General features: G+C 39.4%; 1 protein-coding gene across 5 annotated transcripts in view; it reads right to left on the bottom strand.

The window, feature by feature from the left end:
- Window positions 1-17,414, bottom strand: part of LOC128619275 (AP-1 complex subunit sigma-2) — a 39,387-nt gene extending 21,973 nt beyond the window's left edge. The window contains exons 1-5 of one of the 5 annotated variants that reach the window (XR_008387906.1): window positions 16,497-17,409; window positions 13,600-13,778; window positions 3,676-3,784; window positions 3,431-3,568; window positions 139-2,562 (exon numbers count right to left, since the gene is read on the bottom strand). Coding sequence is in view for 4 of the 5 variants with exons in the window: in XM_053643346.1 (XP_053499321.1) it covers window positions 3,431-3,568; window positions 3,676-3,784; window positions 13,600-13,778 (426 nt within the window). In the remaining variant the exon portion in view is untranslated. Of the gene's footprint in view, window positions 1-138; window positions 2,563-3,430; window positions 3,569-3,675; window positions 3,785-13,599; window positions 13,779-16,496 lie in introns of all 5 variants that reach the window. The other 4 variants (XM_053643346.1, XM_053643347.1, XM_053643349.1 and 1 more) reach the window with 4 other exon arrangements.
- Window positions 17,415-24,665: the final 7,251 nt, after the last annotated feature.

Raw genomic sequence — 24,665 nt, 5'->3', positions numbered from 1 at the left:
CCCTGGCATGTGGCCACCTCTTCCTTCTTCATATTAGATGGTAACTGATCTACACGCAGGAAGCTCTGGTCTACAGAAGAGGGAACTAAAATCTGATTGGGTTATCCTAATCAATAATCAATATCAATTCCACTGTACCTGGTAAGAAGCGGATCTGAAAATCAAGATTCTGCAAAAAAATCACACAAGAGAAACGGACGACAGATAGAGAGGTGTGAAAGAGAACAGACAGAAAGAAAGAAAGAAAGAAATCATGTCAAGTGGAATCATAAAAAGTACCAAGTGATTCTGTGCTGAACAAAGCCCATTGACAATAGACAAGAAACAGAGAAGAAAAGGAAAAAAAAATGAAAAGAGAAAGAAAAGATAGCTGGCAACAGCTTCTGAAATGTCAGCAGTAATTACTGTGCCGAGATAAAGAGCAGCTGCGGCGTGCCGGGCTTCTCCTGCAGAACCGACTCTGCCTCAACAATATCTATTTCTGTCATCGGTGTGCACGCTTAATCAAAGGCCATCACAGCAGGCAGCTTGTGCAGTAATAAGTGCCATTTACTCCACGCTGTGATTTATTCCAGCACAGAACAGTTTTCATGAGCTGCTTGGTGAAGACCCGGTGGCCGTGGCAGGGCTTTGAACCTGAAGGAGTGGCTTTGTTTTGCTTTGTTTAATGCAGTGCTTTGAAAAGACGAATTTAAGGAGAGGATACCCGATGGTGTTTTAAGAGAGGAAGGAAACAGACGTGTCTCAAATCGCATACCGGCCCGACACTTGAAAGTATTGAAGATAATTCAATAATAACAAGAGATTAGAAGATTAGTACCTGAGACATTAGTACAATTCAAACGCTAACATTTTTGTAAACAAACAACTGTGCTGTTCAGTTGTATGTGATTGTTCATTAATTTTAAGATAACCTAAAGCTAAAGGTAATGCTTTTTAATTAATGAATTAGTTCAGACATTAGAAATTAAACAACGAACTTCAGAGTTAATATTTCAGTTCGTACAGACGTTTTTTTTTTTCTTGTTTCTTTTTTTCTAAATTTGCGATGCAATTTTGTGCTTTTATTTTTTGGAAACTTGAATTTACAATCGAACAAAATCGTTTCGCACGCTTTTTCGCAGTGATGTTTGTTGGTAAACGAGACCTTTTAGCTGTACTCATGTTCGACGCACGTGAATCGAAGAGCACTTCGGCTGAACACAATTTTTCAATTGCAATTTTTCAAAATGACCGCAGATTGAAAAACAGCAAGCTCCTCCGGATATTGCGGAGTTTGCATGATTTTGCGTTCGCTTCATAGTCCTGGAAGGACTGATAGACCATTAGGAGTGTTAACAAAATAACGAATGCATTTCTGTAATAAAACCACATCATTCAAATAATAAACACATGCATTAAGCCATATTTATTTCATCCAACCACCACCATGAACTTGTGCTTTAATATGTTCATGATGGTTCACTCGCAAAATTTTATTATCAACAATTAATATTATGTTGTAATTTAATTTATACTGATTTACAGGAACTGGGACATGGACTAATCAGGTGTAAATGAACATAAATAAAAGCTTAATAAAAAAAGGTGTTACTTTAATATTGCAGTTTATAATTTACAGTAAATAATATTCACTAAAAAATCATATAAAGCTTTATTCCTTACACTTTATTAAATGTTTTTGATAATTAACTTGTTTTTAGGGGAACTGTGTGCTGGAAAAGAAATGCCACTGCTGTGTTATTTGAAGAAGAAAGGGAAGATGAAAATGGTTAAATCTGAGTAAACATGAGACAGGCGATTGTTGTCACTGCGTCATAAAATGTAAGAGCTGATCATGTTTAATATGCAAATGCTGTTTATGCACCACAGGTTTCCCAGGGGAAAGGGGTTGTTGTTATATTTTGTACTTTTTTTTGCTACATTTCCTGGTATATTTCTGGCATTTCTTTTATGAAACCATATTGTATGAAAAATAACCAACAATTTTTTTTCTGTAATAAGTGCATTTTTCCTTTGAATGTACAATTCAATATCAGTTACAGTTCTGAGATGGAGACAGAAACAGCAAGACAATAAAAACCTCTATATAAACTGGTAGTCATGTCAGTTTTGTGACTAAGCCCCTCCTCTTTTGTTCAATGGTGCATAATGGGACAGGTTAGCGCAAATAAATGTCCGTTTTTCCACGTTTGTTTGGCAAATGCAGTCCGTCCTTTATCCAGTAATGTATTTGCTTACATCTTTCACACAGTTAAGTATATAAGTATGCAGTTTGAGACACAGCTAGAAATGTGTGTACATATGTGCGTGTTAGTGTGTGTTTGTGTATCCAAAACGAGGAAGAGTACACAGTGACAAAGCTCGTAAATCTCCAACAGCTCCAAAACCTGCTGGTGTGAGCGCCATAGTTCTACATTCAAATAGAGAGAGAGAGTGTGTGTGTGTGTGTGTTTTTATGTGTGTGTGGAGTTATTAAAGCTCCTCCAGGCTGTTCAGTTCCTCCCAACTGAGGAATCACCGTCACACCAGGCATAACAGCATTGACAGCTAACAAGAGAGCTACGAAATAACACCAGAAAGAGCACAAGAGAGGGAGGGAGTTAAAAAAAAAAAAAAAAAAAAAAGGAGGGTGATGTAAACTTCTGAACGTGAAATCACAAACGGTGTGTTTCGGAGCTCTGACTGAAAGGAGAGGCTGTTGGGGAAAACATTAAAAAAAAGTAACGCTAATAACACTAATACATAATTATTTGGCTGTATTTACAGCAGCCACTATGACAGGAATCTAAAACAAACCACTTTATACACTGTGCTGCGATATTATAGGATATCTAGGTGCCATTATTTTTGTACTTATACACATATGCTTATTTTACCTTCCACTGTGTGTAGTGCTAGGTGGTCTAGGTGGTATGAGTGTATCAGGTGCAGCAGTGTTGTTGGGGTTTTTTAATACTCATGACTCATGAATGAATCGTTCTTTTGAATTGATTCTTTTTTTTTTTAACTGAATCCACTGAATCGATTCAGGAGTCTATATGAATCGGAATCGAGGTTTGTGATGCGTTTATGCAATGTTAGTGTTATCGGTCTAGTAATTTAACCTTTAGTTTGGTTTACTGTCTTGGCTTCCTTTTTATTCATGGTTTCATTCGTGGTTTCATTCATTCGTCTTAGAATACGCACAATATAAGTGGGATTTCTATTTTTTCTACACTAATCTTCATATCTCCCTGCACTCGTCATGTCTTATTATAATGACAGTCATGTATATAGCACCCTTAGCTGTAAGGTTCATCTTTTTTCTCTGAAGTCTCTCGCTTCTTCGCTTCTCAAAAACCCCAACGAGGCTGGTGAACCTGATCTACTCGTACCAAAATAATACCTGGTCAGCAGTGGTTCTGTGGTTTGATGCTCACTAAATTACCTCCTGCAGCAGGTCAGCCTGTTCGATCGCCTTCAAGACGTTCTTCTTGGACGTCTCTTGAGCTTCTCCACCCAAAAGAAACTCGTCGAGGATGAAGTAGGCCTTCTCAAAGTTGAAGATAATGTCCAGCTCGCACACCTGCACCAACGGAGAAACACCGGATTACTAGTTTAGCTTAGCTTTGCTTTACATTTTCCCACAATTCCAACAGAGCATCGAATATGAAGGACAGGAACGACACCTACACTGCCAAAGTACTTATCCAGCAGCTCCACGTAGCGATGAATGATCTCCAGGGTGATCAGCTCGTTGTCCTGGTCCTCGATGGCACAGCAGAAATACAAACTGGCGTATCTGTGAAAAGCAAAACACGTACAAAATCAGATTTATGAAGCCAACTTCATCAAGCAGGCTCTCAGAATAGAAACGCTTTCAGTGTAACACCATTATCATCACATGTGATGTGCCTGATTACCAATTACAGTTACCAGCCCAAAGCTGATTATTTCCACAAAGGGTTTTGCTCTCCTTATACCACAGTACCAATAATTATGATTTTTTTTATTCATTAATGAATGACACCATATTTTTGATCTATTTATGGTTACATTTAATGTTGAAGGCATGAGTCTTATAACAAATTCATGCTTCATTCTTTAGTGTATGACAGCTTATTTAAAGCTGAACAACGGGTATAGGAAGGTTGTGTAGGATGGTTTTTTCCCCCCAAAAAGCATTGCAGCATAATTAATTTTGCATGGTTCTCAGAGACACTCTTGCTCTTCCACATGAACAGTGATTGTTATGGTTTCAGGAAACCAGGCCACCACTTTCGCCTAGTTCTCCATGAAAATGTCCGTACTCAACTGGCGCTTAGCAACTGCCACAAATTCTCTGTGCTTTTGGCTGATAAAAAGAAAAATGTACTTTGTCGCTCACTCAAATTTCTTTGTTCCAGGTAAAGCACATGCACAGATTTGCCCCAGTCTCGCTTTCTCTGATAATATATAGGACAGGAGAATTGCTGAGCAAGCTCCTTGAAATTATTTAACTCTGTGGAAAAGGACGCCAGCGCTCCAGTCTTGTCAGACTCCCACTCCCTTAATGAAGGACTCGGGCATAATCCGGATTTCGGAACACAACACTGCAGTGGCCGCTTTTTTTTTTTTTCTTTTTTGTTCTGCTGTTTTACGTGGCTATGGGGAATGGCGACAGCTGGTGATTAATCGTTTACATGCTGCGAGGCACTAAAGAGCGCAGAAACGATTTCTAAGGCAGAACGCTGGCCCTGGAGGACCACATCGATGTTTTCCCTGTCATGGCATGCTCGATTCAACTTTTCAGTTAATTATTGAGCACTAGCCCTGTAGGAACAGGGGAAAGTCTCAAAGTAAGCATCTATCGATATCGTTCTACTCCATTAGTCTATATTTGTAGTGTTTGTGTATAGATTTTTGCATGTATCCTGTGTTTATGTGGAGTGTCGTTTGGTGCAACACGAAGAGTGTCATTTGGTGCAATATGAACAATGTCATTTGGGGAAATACCAACAGTGTCATTTGGTGCAATATGAACAAAGTCATTTGGTGCAATATGAACAGTGTCATTTGGTGCAATCTGAACAAAGTCATTTGGTGCAATATGAACAAAGTCATTTGGTGCAATATGAACAGCGTCATTTGGTGCAATACGAACAGCGTCACTTGGTGTAACACCAACAGTGTCATTTGGCACAATACAATATTATTTAGTGCAACACCAACAGTGTCATTTGGTGCAACACTAACAATGGATTATCTTCCAATCCGGGGTGTGTTCTCGCCTCGCACCCAGTGTTCCTCGAGATCCACCTGATTCCATCATGACTTTGACATGTGCTTACTAACAAAGATATGTGTTCCAGAATAGCTGGCAAGTAACCCATAAAAACTTTACCGATCGACACTTAAACCTGGTGGACAGAGAAGTCCTCTGCATGCACAAAAGGTGTGCACAATGCCACTTGCATTGCTGCAAGCCTTAGAGTCAATTAGGGTCATTTTAAAAATGCTGAAAGAAAAGGAGACATTGCCATGCTTGGTCTGTAAAGGAAGTGCAAAACGAGTTGTATTGGCCTCTGGCTAGTTTCCAAATGCTTCCTATAAATATTTACCCAAGCTTAATTGGCTCTGGGAAGCCGTTGCCCTCTGAGACCGCCTCCTCCCTCCTAGATCCTGTCCACGGCCGTTACGAAATAATCCAGCTATGAAACTGCGTTCAACTTCAGGCACCGAGCTAAACCTGAGCAAATTACTAGAAATGGATCTGCTAGTTTACTGAGTGATGAATTGAGCAGCACAGTATACCTTCAGTCTCAGAATGGGACACCAGTAGTCAATATCAAAATAAATGAGTTCTAACACCAAGGTTTGTCTTGTACGAAGCCCAGAATGTGTCGGAGTGCATTAACTGATTATTATAATGCAGTAAAAAGAGCGAGAGGTGTGTGAGAGGAGTGACAAAGACAAAGAGGAAGATATCGTGTCTCTACACACACACACACACACACACACACACACACACACATTCTGAGCAGTACTGCAGGTGGTCTTGGTCTCTAGAGACAAATCAATCAATTTGGCAAGGCTGGGAGACAAACCTACTGATCCCAACAACAACAACAACAACAAAAAAACCTCCTAAATATCCTTAGTACAAAGATGAATTTGTCATATCATCATGTAATGCAGTTTTTTTTGTGAAACACACAATCTATAACGAGCATGCAGATAACACACACTACCTGAGCCAGGAAGTTTACCCCATTTATGCAGATTACAAGGTGTGATGCAATGCATGCCAGCAAATATGACTAAGTGGCAAAAAAAAGTCTTTGTACTGTCTGTAATGACATCGAGCACGTCAGTCATACAGTAACACATTAAATCATTTCAAGCCTTTACTTTTAGAAAGACAAACGAAACGATATAATTTCTAGCTTGAAATGAGTAAAATGTCTAGAAATGGGCTTAATAATGTTTCATTTGTTTCATTATAATCTAATAAGGAGAATTATTAGATTAATATGCAAAACATTTTGCCATGTACATCAGTTGTTTTCTAGAATCTACAATAAGTGCAGCGATGATTTGAGAGTTTCCAGCTCTTTCTACACTCCGGTTTGGAAAGGAAATCAAGTGGGGGGTTTTTTTTCCCTGAAGGACTTTTGGGTCATACTGATTGAATCAGCTCAAGATGTGAGGGGTGAGAAACTGAGATAGTGTCAGGCTTTAAAGGATTGGGAATCTAAGGGAGTGGTCCGACAGTGCTGAACAGAAGTACACTAGATACTGTAGCGAGATTTCACTGACAGAGTCTGATGTGGATATAAGTGATTCTTTGGCATCACTGCCCCTTATTTCCATGGAGAGTAATGGCGAGGTGGCGCAGTAGTGGGTCACACAGCCAGACGGTGAAGCAGCAGCTCTGTGCACATCTGCTGGGCACTGATTACGATGCTGGCCTTGTCATTTGCTAATCAAATGCAGATTAAAATAGAATTGTCGGCTCTGGAGAGGATACAGCATGCGAGACATTGCATCCAAATCTCCCCGGGTCTCTCTTTCTCATTTATCTCACACACAGTGCTGCCACGCTGTCTGATTCACCATGTCGGAACTGGACCAGAACCGCACACCCTCACCACTTTCAACATTTCTGACAGCATTACAGCAGCCTATATGTGTCTTAACTACATACTTGTTTTGTACCACACCTACATTGTGTAACAGTATAATTAACAGAAGTAAATACGGTGTCATTCAACCATACCATATTTAACCTACATAATGATAACGAAAGGGCATCAAGCTACCCTTTAATACTTCAATACCCTTTAATACTTCAATCCAAGCAAGGAGCCGGGCGGTTGAGGGTTAAAAATATTCCAAATGCTTGAATGATACAAAACTTGGATGTTGTATTAAAAATCCAGATATAGATTTACACCCTTAATGAGAAAGCCAGAAACAACAGTGGCAAGGAAAAGTTCCCTGAGAAGACATGTGCAAGAAACCTTGAGAGGAACCAAATAAACCCCTCCTCGTCTTAGTGACACCAGATAGTGGGATTATAAATCATTACAGTATACAGGTTCTAGAAAAGTAAAGAGACTAACAGTACTAAGTGTGTTGAAAGGATGTTCAGTATGAGCAGATTGTGAATAAGAGTACAATAGTTCTTCGGTACAAATTGTAAGATTATCTACTGAATCAAGGGCGAGATTTGGATATAAACTGTTTTTCTAAAGTGGAAATATTTTGGGCAGAGATGTTGGACCATCCAGAGCAGTAGTAAGTCTTGCTAGCCAGACCTATAGCTTTCACTAAAACGTTTGTAAGTCTCGTCAAAAAGATGAGGTAGCTTCAGAAAAGTGGCTGTTTTACCGAAACTTCAAACAACCAACTGCATTTACTTACCACTATAGCAAAACCCTTGAAAAAATGTAACCAGAGGTTGCCATATTCAGATGCTATATAGACCTCTGAAAAGCTCCTGGTGAAAACTGGCACAGAAACGAGTATCCGTGGAAGTACAATAAGCCAATCAAGATTCTGAAGTGCGTGGCCAGAAAAGCGTACAAAAAAAAATCAGAGGATCTGTGTGCCATGGGGAGAACATTTAAGGTTGGAACTATATGAAAAAAAAGCCCAAACATACCAAGAAACACTACTCAAACACCAACTATAACCCACTGATCATGTCCATCTGAGAACAGGTGGGTGTGGCCAAATATTCTAATTCACACGCTTGATTGACATCCCGCTGTCTACAATTCCCAGCCAGCTATGCTACTTAAGCAGAACTAAACAACATGATACAAGAGGCAAGAATCCGGATTGTTTGACACCAATCTACTAAACCGTAGTGTTATCAAAGCAGGCTACACTTTTGGGAAAAAAATGATTTTTGGATGGTTAATGGTTCTAGCTTTTCTAAAGAATTTCTACTTGAAACCTTCTTTTGAAAGGAAAAACTTTTGTTGTAGAGTTAAACATATAACCTTTAAGGGTTATCCATACAACCTTTAAGAATTAACCCTAGGACATGATTCAGGTACTCAACATCCAAAAGGGAATAAACTGGTTATGTTCTTTGGAAGTCCACCAATCATTCAGGTATTGTACTAGACAAGCATTAACTTTAGAAAATACTCTGATTTTAATACTGGGACATCAGGGGGTCTTGTTCAGGGGCACAACAGTGGATGTTCTGAGGCTCTTAATCTTCTGGTCACCGGGCAGAACATTAAATACTTACCTACTACAGCTTAACAATCATGAGCTCAATGGAGGACAGACCAGGTCAGAGATCATGGGATCGGCAGAGCCTATTCCTGGAGGCCAGGAACGAGCAGTTCTGAGAAGAACAAGTCTGGTTAAGGAGCAGGAGAGCAGAAAAAGACTCATTACAGTGTGTGATGGAGGATTTTCACAGCACAGGAAATCTCTTTTAACAAGAGAACAATGATGAGCAGCCAGTCTCTGAGGACACAGCTTGATCTGGAGGGGATTCTCTGTTTTTTCACCCCCCTCTTCTTTCTCTTCTTTCCAGCTGGCTGTATATTTTTTCTTCCTCTCTCCTTCTCCTTAATCTTGTCAGTCTTCATTCCTATTTTAGAATCAGGGCTTTTTTTAACACAACATGAATTCTCTATTCTTCGCTTCTCTCACAATCCTACTCGTGTATTTCCTGAGCCGATGCAGTTTTGTCACCTTTCTGCAACCGTTAAAGTATTGTCTGTGTATTCCACACACACACACACACACACACACACACACACACACACACACAAGGTACCTGCCAAAGGCAGAGTTACATCTCTCTCTTGCACTGTCTGCCTTATTGTGTCTTGGATACACTGCATGCTCAAAGTCCCTCAATGCAGTGAGTAAATCAGTCTCTTCAGTCTTCAGCCTGGAGGTTCTGTTCTTATCATCTCTCAGAAAAAAAATATTATATAGAATCTACTATCAAGAGGATAACTCATATGTCTGAAGCTCCAATGTCTTCCAAGTTAAGTTCATATGAATTCCCAAAATCTTAAGAGTGAGATGTGCCACAGCTCCAGCGCAAGTTCTCCCCTTGCAAGGATATTTACAGCCCTACACAACTCTCAAAACAAAAGTTATTTTGCCTTTTGGGTTGTTTAATTAATTAATTAATTAATTAATTTTTATTTATTAATTTATGAATGGGGTGCAGTGGTGGCTTGGCGGGTAAGGCTCTGGGTTACTGATCGGAAGGTCAGACCCCAGCACTGCCAAGCGGCCACTGTTGGTCCCTTAACCCTCTCTGCTCCAGGGGGCGCCGTACCATGGCTGACCTGCGCTCTGACACCAACCTCCTAACATGCTGGGATATGCGAAGTAAAAGAATTTCACTGTGTTGTAACGTATATGTGACCAATAAAGACTCATGATCGTTAATTATGCACGGTACAAAATCAAACCTAACTGAACAAACCAAAAGCATCCGTTTAGCTCTGATTCGGACGCTGCAAACAGACTAATAGTTGTGAAAGAGCCGTTAGGTAACACGTGACGGAATTCTATATTAAAAGCATCCTGATCGTTTCCAACATACGATTCCACCTTCATCCTTTGAGTCTGATGTTCACATGGAGTGACACCAAACTACGCCCTGAGGAAGACTCGTTATTCGGCTCGTACAGCTGGTTTGAGCTCTGTATGGTCCTTTTGAACCTTTTTAAACATAACAGAGGTACAGAAACCACATAAGCAAGTCTGTTTGAAAACAGTGAACACTTTGTAACAGTGTATGATGAATTAAACGTGCTGTTTGAAGAATGCTAATCTGGCGGCTATACAGGCCGCTTACTTTTTAGCTCCAGGGCAAAAGTATTAGTCTTTGGTCACCAAATACGTCTTGGCTGATTGATTACATTTGGTATAGGTGGAGAATTGTGCGCAGTTGGCCAAACTGTCACTTTTAGGTGTGTGGCTATTTGTTTACGTCCAGACTAGTAGTTCTGGGACTCATCAGGAACACCAATTCACTTTATACGAGTATAGATGTGTGTGCGCGCGCGTGTGTGTGTGTGTGTGTGTGTGTGTGTTTGTGTGTGTGTGTGAGAGACACTCTGTTTTACTCGCTTGTTTTAAGGTGACCTTCAGAATAACTTTGAGTTTCTGATGCTTGCAATACCGATTAAATCCCTCATTTAAAAAAAAAAAAGAAAGAAAAAAAAGAAGAGAAAAATCCTTGAAATATTTGATCTGATCTTCTTGTCCTGTTCGTCCAGATAAGCATTACAGCACACACCCGGGAGAAAAGAACAAAAGAGGGAATCGCACGTGCTGCTGAATAGCTTACTCAACAGTGCGTTCTTGCATACTAACAACATCGTCAGTCATCGATGAATTTAAACGTGCGTCCGGAACGGCCTCCACTTTCACGCAACCTTAGGGCCAGGATACACGGAGGAACCATTCATCAAAGCACTGATATGAATCTGATGATGATAAGCAGCAGAATACTCTAAGTGCGATAATACAAGTGATTCTGATGTAAATTTCATTCTCATGCACCAGCACAGTGAGTCAGTGAGGAAGGCCTGCATGGATACAAAAGGTTTTTAATCACAGTAGAGACCTACAAACACTTTATTAAAGCATTACAGATACTAACAAATATCATCCAATTTGACATGTACTAGTGCTTCTGCTAAATCCAACATATCCAACAGAAATGACACAATAAATGTGCAAGCTAATGTCAGCAGACATGTAGCACACCTTGGCATTTTGGTCTCATCTGTATATCTACGTTGTGTCTATTAAACAAGTGTTCATTTTTAAGATGTGGTGACGCAGAAGCACAATGACAGCCAAGTGGCAGCAATCAAGGAAACCCGAGCCTGCTTATCACCCCGAGAACTCCATATGCACAATGAAACATGGTGGTGGTAGCATCACATTGCGCATTGCGGGGGATGCTTTTCACATTACGAAACTGGTCAGGGTTGAGGGCGAGACGTTAGAAGAAAACCTGTTCCAGTCTGAAAAAGACTTGAGACTGGGGTGGAGGTTCATTTTCAAACAGGACGATGTCCCTAAGCACACTGCCAGTGTAACACTGGAGGGTTTCAAAACCAAGAACCCGATCGTGTCAGAATGGCCAACGTCAAAGGTCAGACGTCAATCTGGTTGAGGATCTGTGGCATGACTTGAAAATTGCATTCTCCATCTAATCTGAGAGAGCTTGAGCAGTTTCACCAGGAAGAACAGGCGAATATATCAGGATCCAGAGTTGCAAAGCTTATAGAGGAATATCTGAGAACTCCTGCAGCCAAAGGTGGTTCTAGCAAGTATTGACCCAGTAAGTGAATACTGAAAGAACCAACAGATGTCTGCGTTTTTTGTTTGATTAACCTTTTATTTACATATTGTGTACATCAAATTCCAATGAAATCTATTTCAATTCCAGATCACATCTTCACTCACATCCATGGCTATGACCTTTGCTAGCTCGCAATGGCTACCACAGCGTGGTCTGTTACAGTACAGTAACGGCAAAGTAACATTCACACATTTGTTAGTTTGTGTGTGTTCAAGCTTCTGTCATTCTCTTGCTAGGCCTGTCTGTCTGTCTGTTTGTTCTAAGGTCATTGTGGTTCTTCGCTCAACCAAGCCCATCAGCTACCATGGCAACTGGGCTACATTAAATATTCTAATTTGCTCTCCTGACACAGTGCGATCAGATGAGTGTCTCCTTTCATCCTTTTCTCAACCTGGGATTCCTATCTGCGTGTTAATGAGGCAGCCTACAGGGGACAGATTAGGAATTCACCGTCACAAAGGCTGCTGTGGTTCGGCCCAAATGGCTTACAGAGAGCAGGACCGTGTGATGATTTTTACGCACGTTCAATGTGAATAAAACAGCTGGGAAAACTTGAAAGCCATCTTTCTCACGGCACAACACGAACGAGCTCAATCAGTAACTCCGCTGGTTAATTTAGTAACTCTCCGAGCAGCAGATAAGGTCGTATTTACTCAGAGAGGTATGCGTGGCCTTTTCCAGTATGAGCTGATGGCATGGTGCAATGTCATCCTCAAACCGACAGCATGTTTGCCTGAGGCGTACTCAGATGCAAAAAGGCAGATCATTTCAAACAAACTGTTTAGCACGAATACAAAATGGATACATTAGTGAAGAGACATGCAGCCGTGTGCAAAAATAAATTGCATCCGCTATGGTTTGAGGGTGAAAATAAAAAGTGTATTTTACAGCTTATCAACAAATTTGGTGTCTGTTACGACAGCTCAACGAAATATTACAGCAAGAGCACCTTAGGCTAATGTGCAGATATGTATCTTTATTAGCAAGTAAAAACATTTGCATTTCCACTGGCATGCTTTAGTTAATTTATCTGAATGTGCCTCATTACAGTGTCTAATGACTTACAACAGTCAACACATGTTTAAGTCTTTTTTAAAGCATGAAAAGCTTAAAGAGGCTCAAAATTAATAGTCAGGGGGCCTAAGACAAAAATATCGACTTTTCACAGAAAAGAGAGTGGAAAAAGATATCAAAGGGAATATCATATAACTCAGAAATGGAAGAAAAGGGCTCAGAGTGGGGGGGAAACTGATAATTAAGGCACTTCTGTAAAACTCATTAATCTGTCTTGGTAATTTCAAAGTGAGGGTGTGTAAACTTTTGCTATTTTTTTGTAACTAATAGTGATCTCACTATTGTAATGTTTTGAGGGGATGTGGTCAGTTGGACAGTTCTAGAAAGCTGAAGGGGGTGTGAACATTTGGACAGTTTCAGAGAGGAGAGTGGGTGGAGTCAGGTGGATGGTTCTACAGAGCTAAAGAGATTGAAGAGAGAGGTGGTTCCAGAAAACTAAAATGCGTGGAGTGAGCTAGACAGGTACCAGAGAGTTGAGGGGGTGGAGTTGATTGGGCAGCTTCACAGAGATGAGTGGGTGGAGTCAGAAGAACAATTCAAAACAGAAGAGCTGAGGGGATGGAATGGGTACTAAACTTGAATACTAGCACCCCTGAGTACTAGCAATGCTAAACCATAAGAACTGTCCCAGCATGAGTTCTAGATATCCTGCTGAAGCTTGCCACGACTGGAAGGATCACTGACCGCTCACTGACCTTTTGTAAACAATCTTGAGGTCTCTCCACTCCAGAAAGCTACACATCTTGGGCTTTCGTGCCAGGACGGTCTGCACCAGCTCACGTGTGATCTTCTTCTTCTCCTTGTCGGACAGTGGAACGTACCATTTCTGCAGGCGAAGCTTGCCTTGCCTGCTGAAGAGCAGCATGAACTGCATCTGAGCGGACAGAAAAAAAGGAAATGAAGAAATGCGAGTGAAGGAAACATGGCTAAAGTGAAACTTTCTTAAGCTCCACTTTGATAAAAGTTAAAATCAGTCCTCAGCTAAATTAGTCCCATTAATACATGATAGTGATGAAGCAGTTTATGTTCCTTCTTCTAACATTATTGTTCTAATCTGGAAGTGGATTTCTAATGATGACTATGTTCATTTAAAAAAAAACAACAACAACAAACATGTATATATGAAATTTGGCAAGACCTGGCCACTGGGGGTTCTATTTAAGAAGGGTGCTTGGATCCCACAGATCGCTGTGAGAATTCTTTTTTACTCTGATTGCCTTGCTTAGAAGGAACAAATGTGCAATTTTGGTGTCATCCTTGACGTTGAGCTGTTTGGTTCGCTTGCAGTTTCAAAAGTTTCAAACTTCCTTCCCTTTCCCTGGTGCCAACTGAAGTGCAATCAAGGCATAAAACCCATTAAATAAAGGAACTTGGAAGAGGAAGTGAGACTACACACATATTGAGATCGAAAGAAACTGAGGTAAAGACAATGCACTTGGTACAGAGTAAAACATAAACAAGCCTGGAGCACTTGAGAGAGAAAAAAAAACACCCATATACCAAACCCAAATTGGAGCTCTGTCTGTCAGCTAATCAACTATGTAAATGTTGATATAACCAACAAGTCAAACTGCACGGCACTCTATATACTATACAAGCCAAAGCAAACACTCCTCACTGACAGGATAGGACTAATATGTTGACTTTCTTATCTTTACTGTGAATCCCTTTTGTAGGACAATATGTTCTTAATACTTAAAAGCAGGGTTGTTACAGTGTCATAGTTTCACGCTTAGTGTATATATAGATAGTGTGTATGTATGTGTGTATATATTCAAAATATAGATTAAATAAATTTTTTTTTTGATAAGCCTGTGTTGTATTTGCAATTGTTTGATATCCATAAGAGCAAATTTAACAAAAGATCAAAATGTTAAACAATAAAGACAATTTTCCACAGCCTTCTTTGCTCATATTTACCAAGGGTGCCAATATTAGTGGAAGGCGCTGTGTGTATATATTTATTTATTTTATCCAATCAAATTCCTTACTCCAGTGGGTTTCATCACTTTCATGTCTATTTTGTGGACCTTAACTAAATCGTACTTGAGCAACCTCAGTTTTTGCCACAGGACATGCGGCTGCACTGAACACCCTTTGGCTGTGTACTTTATCATACACAAAGACTATCAAACACACAGAAGAACACTAAACAAACACCTAAGCAATCTATTGTTGGCTAAGCAGCACTACACACTGCCACACTAGCTAGAGCTTTTCTTTGTTTTGGGTTCTTTTGAGCCCTGTTTTGTCCTTCCAACCAATCTTCTTATGACAACATGATAAATACTGACAGCGAAGAGATCTTACTGAAAAGGAAATTGAACTAGGGATTGTTTTTCCACCTTTTGCTTTCACAAGGATGTCCAAAGAGACTTTTGTGCAAAGACTTCGTAATAATGTTTCCTTTTATTTTCACCACCATGTGTGGTGGTTTGTTTTTTTTTTTGTTTTTTTTTTTAACAGGCGATGTTAATACTGCGAAACGTCATATTTTTACACCCCAACTAAAAAGTTGGGCTGGGTAATATGACAATATAGCAATATCAATATATTAATATGCGACATATCATGTCCTATATCATATCATATGATACACTTTTCTGAATATTGTTGTGCAGATTTTCATGTGATAACTCTATTGTTTATTGGACATTAGAGCTGGGTGATATGTCAAAAACATCACATCACGACACTTGAGGACATTTTGGCGATACACAACACGTATCGTGATGTATAATTTAGTTAACAAACTGTCTGCTAAATGCTAGTAAAATAAACAAACATACTATTTTTTATTTATTTAAAACCATTAAACTGAGTTTGATGATACTTTAACACCTACAAAGACAAAAAAGATTAAGTTAAAAAAAAAAACATCAAATCAATGGCATAAAAAAAGACATCATCATAACAACAATATCTCAGAAAATCTGAGATATCTGAGATATCAATATTATATCAATACCCCCCCCCCCCCCCACACACACACACACATATATATAATGTGTGTGTGTGTGTGTGTGTGTGTGTGTGGCTTGACGTTGCAGCTTCTTGTAATTAGATTAGATGTTTTTATCCAGTTATAGGATTAAAGCCAAAGGTTCTGGATTATCTGAGAAGTAAAAATAAAGGCTGAATTAAATATCTGTACATGGTCTTATTGTAATGCTAACACATTTTATTCTATAACCTCCTAACCTAACCTCCTAACCTCCCAACCTCCTAACATGCTGGGGTATGCAAAGAAAAGAACTTCACTGTGCATATGTATGTGTGACCAATAAAGACTCATTATCATTATCATTATCATTATAAGAGGTGACACATGGTGACATTTAACATTGATAATGCAGCATCACTTAATAATAATAATAATAATAATAATAATAATAATAATAATAATAATCTTTTAGTAATACTTTGCAATAAACCTGAGAGATCGGGTCTCAAAGCGCAGTATTTATTTCTCTGGTATCTCGGTTACTTTTTGACAAGCAGCACTGACACTGTATCAGTTTCCAAACACTCACACACCTTCACCTGCTTTTATTCCCAAAGCAAATGGAATATTCACTGAGACACGACATACCTTTTTTCCGCTTAAATAAATCAAATGTCTTCCAAAATAATGCCGAGCATACCCTGGTTCCGAAGCAGAGTTTTGTTTATCAGTCTTCTGTATATATGTGTATGTGTGTGAGTGTGAGTGTAAATGAGAGTGTGTGCGTGTGTGTGTGTGTTTGCCTTCTCTTCGTTTCTCTTCTCAGTTTTCTATCTGACAGATACACAAAACGGTCATGTGACCTCCAATTTCCAATCGCTTTCAGGATTCATTCTGAGGAACACCATTCGCTGAGAAAAATCCGTTATCCCCGCCCACCCTTGGGGCTCGAATATCTGATTGGTTCCTCTGCGCGTCGGTTATAAATCCTGTGTCTCCGCCCCTTCTCCTGTTTGAAGGATAATAGCCTGTGTAGCAGATCTCCAGGGCTGTGTCATAAACCGGAGCCTGGAGAAATCAATTATGAATAAATAAATTATAAATCACTTTTCAGATAAAGGTCACTGAAAGTATTAGAATCATCCCTAAGGGATTCATGTTTCCTGTAAACAGACAGACAGAGAGAGCGAGTGAGAGAGTCACGTGTTCACTCATCATGACTAGTAAGCTTTAAAAAAAAAACAAAAAAACACCAGATCCATTCGCATAGGCAATGTGTCATGTACAATCAAACCACCATATGTGACTTTACTCACTTAGAACCAAATCATGAATCAATTGCAACCTAATTATGCAGACATCACAAAGACGTTACACGAAAATCAGCATCGTTGCGCCATCTAGTGGCGGATCCTGCTTTATTTCTCACCAGGTTTAATTTAAAAATAAATAAATAAATACATAGATGTTCATAAGCCTCACAGGTATTTCTCTCCCACTGAGCAGGAAATGAAACTTGAGTCTACATAAATTAACCTACAGCACTTTAAATAGCACCCTGCTGTTCGAGGAGTGAGGAAAATGAAGGAAATTTAAAAACAATCATGGGTTGCACTTCCTTCCTGAAACTATTCAAGTTAATCACAAGCCATACTGCTTCAATCATCAGTGTAATAAAGTGTGTAACACTTAATACATTATATATAATGTATAATATAATTGTTGATATGGTAAATCTTGGTTTGAGGAGATGTTATGGAAGGAGTCTCCAGTGTCAGCACTTTGTAACAGTGCATACGTTTTCCACCATGGGACTTTTTTTTTCTGGGAATGACTGTTTATAGCTGCTATAATGCCAGTTATAACAGGAACTAACTTGTTTCACAAACGTTCCAGAACATGAACCGTGACAATAAAGGAATAAAAAGCAGGACATATTTATTAATAAATTAAAACATGTAATGGTTGGTGAATTGGTGGTGTAGGCCAGTGGTTTACAAAATGGGGGCCGCCAGGGGGCGCCCGGGGGGCCTCAAAAATTTGGTGTGAAAAATAAATAAATGTATGTTTTCTCTTTCTCACTCTCAGACAACCACATACACACACAATCAATTCCTAATGTAATGTAAAGATGTAAGATGTAATAATTAATAATAAAAAAGGGGATATATTCAGAAGTCTGTATTTTTAATGTGTTTTAAAGACATCTTGCAAAAGGGGGGCCTCAGTCAAATTTTAATGCCATGGGGGGGGGGGGGGGTTTCCAGGGGGTTTGCCCTGGAAAAGTTTGGGAACCCCTGGTGTAGGCTATAAAACATTATTGGAAAACTTCCAGGTGATTAACAAGACTTCGCATCAGGCCACAATCCCACCCAGGCATAATACAGCCTGCCCCGCCAAGGGTTTTAATCCTCTCTTACACAAATCATGCAGCTCATTGTTTTACAGATATTAAACTGATTAAGAAAAAATAAATAAAAAACACCTGATAGAAAACATAGACAAAAGTTTGTGGACCCTTGACCATCAGAACCATGTCCTGCTCCAGATTTACTCACTTCTTGCTGTTATAAGCTCCACACTTTTCTTCTGGGAAGGCTTTCCACTAGATTTTGGGGCATGGCTGTGGGGATGTGTGTTCATTTAGCCACAAGAGCATTAGTGACTCCAGGAAACAGTGTTGGGACATTGAGGCCTGGGGTGCAGTCAATGTTCCAGTTCATCCCAAAAGGTGTTCAGTGTGGTTGAGGTCAGGGGTCTAAAGGACACTCGAACTCTTCCACTCAAAGCTTAACACACCACATCTTCATGGAGCTTGCCTTGTGCACAGAGGGCATCGTCATGCTGGAGCAGGTCTGGGCTTCTAAGTTCAGTTCCAGTAAAGGAAAATTGTAAACACAGACATTTTATACAATTGTGTGCTTCCAACTTTGTGGCAACAGTTTGGGGAAGAAGCAGAGATGAGTGTGATCAGGTGTCCACATACCTTCCCCCCCATATAGTGTATATTGAGGTCTTTGAAACTAAAGAGTTCAAAATACAGTTCAGCATAGAAATACCCAAGCAGGAGGGCATTATGGGCAATTTGTGGACCAGGGTTTTAGAGATTCATTTTCAGTTGGGTTGCAGGATGGAGTCACATTGGAACATTCTGGATTTATACTCATACTGGTTGGTTTCTGTGCTTCACTTGTATTAGTCAAAGAGCCACATTTATACTAAAACATCTTTATTTAAACCACAAAAAGGACTTTACAGGTTTAAAACAAATACTTGGATTACGTTTTTGTTTTTTTTCTTCTTTTAAAGAGTTCCATTAACGGTCACTGCGCGTGCGCTGTTGCCCTCCGCGTGACCTTCCTCATCGCGCGCACAGCAGCGCACACCTCGCGCTGCGTGATAGTGCCGCGCCGGTTAAACTTGGCGAGGCGCGCGGCTTCCCTACCGACGCGCGCGCACAGCTCCGCCCGCAGCCATCCGGGTACCACAACAGTGTCGATCACAGCCGGGCTCGCCTGTAAAAGGAAAATGGACAGTCTGCAATCACCATTTTGCGACAAGATAGTTTAGGCACAAGCAGTTCACCTAAAAACAAGAAGTTACAACTGCGCATATATACTGGAAATTAAGACATCATGTGTGAAATGCACCCTTGATTTGGATGATGAACTTCTAGCAGAGAGCTATATATAAATAAGTTCTCTAGCCAGCCCATGGTAGAAAACTTGACTTAAGTGCCAACACTGGAGACTCAATAACATCTCAAAGTGTCCCCCTTATTAAATAGCCAATTTGTAATCTGTTCATCAGACATGGATTATGTGGCGTGTCCCTGCTTCACTTCACATTGATCTCATGTGAAAAGTTCTACATATTCAGGCCAAAACTATAATTCAATTAAGAACCATACAGTATCCTGATCAACAGGATGTCCTATAGGTCAGTGTTCATTTTATTACACCACCAGATTGTACTTTTTATCCAGTTAGTTACATTTATTGCTACAGAACACAATTTAGTTCCTGTTCTCACTTCCAGCTATAAACAGCCATACCTTCAACCAGCTTCATGCTCACAAAGAGACAAAAACAAACAAACAAAAAACCCTGCCAAAAATACAAGTCTTCAGTCCTGAATACTGTCCCACTGTGCAAAACTTACTGACACTTAAAGCACCAACACTGGAGACTCCTTCCATTTTGAGGTGTTAAGTTTCAAGGTTTTATTTTGGTGAGGAAATGGTTGTTTATAACTGCTATAGCAGGAGCTAATGTGTTTCATGGACAGTCCACAACATCAAGTGGACTTAACTATGAATGGTTAAAGTACAGGCATTAGTAGTTTTTTTAAACTGTAAGCAAAGTACTTTGTATAAAGATGAATAAGACTTCAGACTATGCTTTTATAAGCAAAGTAACAAATCCAGGATGGTAAAAACAAGAGTGTATAATAAATTTTCAGATAGTCTTTAGTTCATCAACATACCTTCTTAAGTTTGTAAATATAGTTGGAATAAGCCTTGATGGGCCTCCGGGCTTTCCTGCTCACATACTTCTGCTTCTTCAAAGTTGCTCCGTTGTGCCGAGTTTTCATGGTGACCACTGCAAACAACCTTTCACCAAAATGCTTCTGGAAGGTACTGTCCAACAAACACACCTGTTTACCTTTTCAACCCTCTGCACAGGTGCTTCATATGTTCATTATAAGACCTGCACTGATTGTTGGGGGAGGAGTTTCCTGAGTAACACTAACCCATTTAATCCTAAATGCAATTTTCTTTTCAGTTTGTAAAAATAGTTGTTGATATATATTTTAGCGAAACGCAAGCTATTGCATTTTAAAGTACAATTTGTCTAGGTTTTATGTATTTATTCATTTATTTTATTTTAATGTGTGACATAATTAGTCACATGACCAGAACCATGCCACTTAATTTACTTCAAGCATGGCCTGTAACTGAGAAAGATGCTCCAGATTGAGAAAAACAAACAAACAAACAAACAAACATTTTATAATACAGACTCAACCACCATGTTTGATACATATAGCATTTAAATAGACTATTATTGATGTAGGTCCAAGCACCAAGGAATGCTTATTTGACCTGTTTATTATTTTTCAACATATTTTGCAGTGCATTGAATGCTTGAAAACTCATGTATGTTTGTGTAAACATCAGAAATTAAATAATGGTCATCAGGTTCTGGAAAAAAGCTTTGATCCAGGTGTGGCCCAGGGACTCAATAACACCTCATTTTGACTTTTTTCTTAAATATGCAAGCATGGATCTCTGCAACCTGGAGCAAGCTCCAAATGCAAGGGACTATTTCTAAATGGGCTACACATGGGATGGGTTAGAGTTAGGGATAGGGAAGATAGCCCATAGGATCATTGGCTACTGACACGTGGTATCACATGCTAACATGCTAGTCCATTTGGAGCTAGCCCCCAGTAATTTGAGCTGTAACACCTGTTTGGAGCTGGCTCCGGGCTGCAGAAATACGAGCATCCAGTTTCACCTACATGAAATAAATTTGGTAGCCACATGCGTTTTCTTAAGACAAACAAAACTGACAATCACATCACAATCACAAAAATCGTGCCCATCAGGAAGTCGGCCATTTTGATTTTGTGCGTTTGGACAGGTATCAAAAGTTTAAGTACCCCTCCTACAGGATTCATCAGATTCAAAGCAAATTTGGTCAGCATGATGTCAAGATGTCCATGATACTCAACTACCAAGGAAATGTCGATATCTTAAACGGTGTTGCCATGGCCATACAATCGATTAACATTATGCCGCATAAACAGAAAGGGTATACTTTGTGCAATGTGGGTCTTAGTTCATATTTGGATTGAGTGGTAGGATCGGACACAGTCACATTCACATGCCAGTATTGATTCATTGAAATAGCGCGATCAACTGGCAACCTGCTTATAAACCAAAACTAAATACCAAACTTTTTAATACTCCTTTCGGAGGAATCATCAGATTTAAACCGGATTTAGTCAGCATGATATAAAGATGCAAAAGTGAAAAGAGAATTTATGATATGTTAAATGTGACCAAATACTTACATTTCTGTAGCTGGAGCAGATTTCTTTGACTTCAGACTTTTTCTGGTCTTGATATAGACAGTGGAAAATTCCTTTCAGGCTTGCATTACCAACCCAGCATGCTGAGTCACTCATCATCAACCCAATAATAATAATAATAATAATAATTAGTCACAAAAATTCATAATAAAATGTCCTCCCACAGATGTGAAAGTGTCTCTGGCTGGGTGTGTTCTGATCAAATAGAAGCATCTGACCTAAAAATAAGCAGATGAAAATGCAGAATCTGCATCAAGGGTGGGTTTTTTTTTTCTTCTTGTACTCATAATTTCAGATCTGGATCATTTCTTGGTTTCAGGCTTCTTTTCATGTTCAGGTCTGAAAGTTAGCACCACCTCCAGCTGAAGCAAAGCTCCGCCCGTTTTCCAACATATTTTTCCCTAAAACAGAACCCAAACAAAACAAAACAAAAACAGACTAAGAGCAACAGCAATGGCCAAAAAATAAATAAAAACCCTCACAAGGAATAATGTAGTAGGGGAAGGGAAGGTTTGTCCATGTTTTTATCGCAATTGCAATTATCCTCACAGGCAGCAGAGGGCACTAAACATCCGAAATCCCTTCTGAACAGATAGAATTATGATCTTAGGACTGGTTGGACAGCCTCAAGTCAAGCCTAGTGTCACATAAAAATGGATTTCCATTGCAAGAATATAAGGATAACGCAATATTTTTCTTTCTTTTTTCTTTACATTTTTTTTTTTAAAAAAGCCATTTTCTCTGCATTTGCTCTCTGAGCAGCTATACCACAAACCCCTAGACTTGGTTCTGTGTTCTCATACCAAATCATATTTTCTAATCAGGAACAGTACGTGGGCTGGTTTTCTGCCTGGAGTCAAGGGCCTGCACTGAGATGATGATTTTGCAATGAATTTAGCTGCATCAAGTTATTTCATAGTGTTTCTATTTGGTAGGTTACCAGATTGTTGAATTAAACCACATTTGCAATGATTAATGTGGTAATTAACAATATACTAGACTGCTGTTTAAAAAGATCTTATTTTTATGTTAATGTGTGTGTGTGTGTGTGTGTGTGTGTGTGTGTGTGTGTGTGATGCTATCTAGATGCTATTGAAAAACCTCATCTCTGACACTTCCTCTCGGGGACGCCCAGAAAATTAGCATAAGGATCTGCGTGACCCGACTCTGAATATAAGAAACATTCCATGCGTCAACATTAATGTAACTTTTAGACCTGTACCGTAGAAGCAAACGTCTTTAGCTGATGATCAACAACATTTGGGATAAGAAGAACTTCTTGGAAAATTTGTCCATCCTGCTCCACACTAGGATTTAGAAGTCTTATCACCACTATTTAGAGATAACACCTTAAATTGTTTTGTCGAGATAAACAGCATGTTACATTACTAGCGAAATTGATGTCATTTGCACCAGAGGCAAGTGAAAATCAGAATTCATTTGCAGATACTTGCCTCATTAGTTCAAATGTGCATCCCAAAAGGATCATTAAATCGGTGTGCTGTGTAAATTTAGCAAGCACACTTCAAATGCCACATAACGGATGTCACAGAGGCTGAATATTCATTATTTACAATGACAATGCTAGTGAGAGAGAGAAAGTGAGTGAGAGAGAGAGAAATAGAGAGAGAGAAGGTGAGAATATATATAAAAAACCATGCTGGGGGTTTAAAAAAAACACAATTTCCTCTTTGTGAAATCAAAATAGAGTCCACAAGGTTTATTGAGAGATTACTGTCCATAACAGGTGTAAACAGGAAACAGTTTGAGAACTGAAAGTCTCCCTAGTAACGGCATTTACCCATTACAAACGAATACTCGAATGCTGAAGATGAAACATCAACGATCTATGCTACCGTGTTTGTCTATTAGACCGAACGTTTGTTTTCTAATTTCAATCATTCTGAATTGCTGATCTAAATATAACCAAAACAAATAGTCACACATTAGTATTAATGTCGTATGTCCAGTGCCTACTGTGAACCCTCTTCATCCCAGGTTCCACACATCCAACAGAGACAGAGTTCCACTGTTAAGCTGCAGGACCTGGAGTATATAAATATTTACTGCATATATCACAAATACGATATACAAAAGACTCCTAAGATAGGCTGTTATACCCAGTTACACGTTTGGTTATTACTGTACACTTGCGTGTGTAAATACTCACCACACCGCGTGAAGAGACAGAAGCTTTTTTTCGTCTGAGAAACATCTCGTCTATTTATTTAAAGTGCACTCTTAAGGAAACCAGGCGTTCAATGACATTGCGTAGAGTTGTTTTTTTTTTTGTCTGTGTGTATTTTTTTTCTGAGTTAAGGCTATAGACTGTCAGCGGTGTAAGGTGTGTCAGCAGGAGGTCGTTCGTTTCATGGGGGTCTCTCTTTTTATTAAGAAACTCCTGATATATGTAGTACGATGCTGGTGTTAATGTCGTTACGTCATAGAAGCTCGAACCTTCTTCTAATATAGTCACTGATACTAATACGCTGTTATCGAAATCATTTAAAGAGGCGGTTTGTAACATTTAGAAATGTTTCTAAGACATGTAATTGTTCATTCATATCATTTTAAAGATACTTCCAGATCACGTGCGATGCTCAATGTTGCCACTTATTAGATCTGGCTATGTTTTAGTTTGCATTTTTTCCAGCCCTGATATGAGCTCTGCCCACAGCCTGAAGTGTGCTCTAGAGCGCAGTAGTTTTTCCCTAAAAGGCA

This window comes from Ictalurus furcatus, chromosome 15 (genome assembly GCF_023375685.1).
Source record: "Ictalurus furcatus strain D&B chromosome 15, Billie_1.0, whole genome shotgun sequence".
NCBI classification, from domain to species: domain Eukaryota; kingdom Metazoa; phylum Chordata; class Actinopteri; order Siluriformes; family Ictaluridae; genus Ictalurus; species Ictalurus furcatus.
The sequence above is the reverse complement of the archived record's forward strand: the minus strand, read 5'-3'. Positions and strand labels throughout refer to the sequence as shown.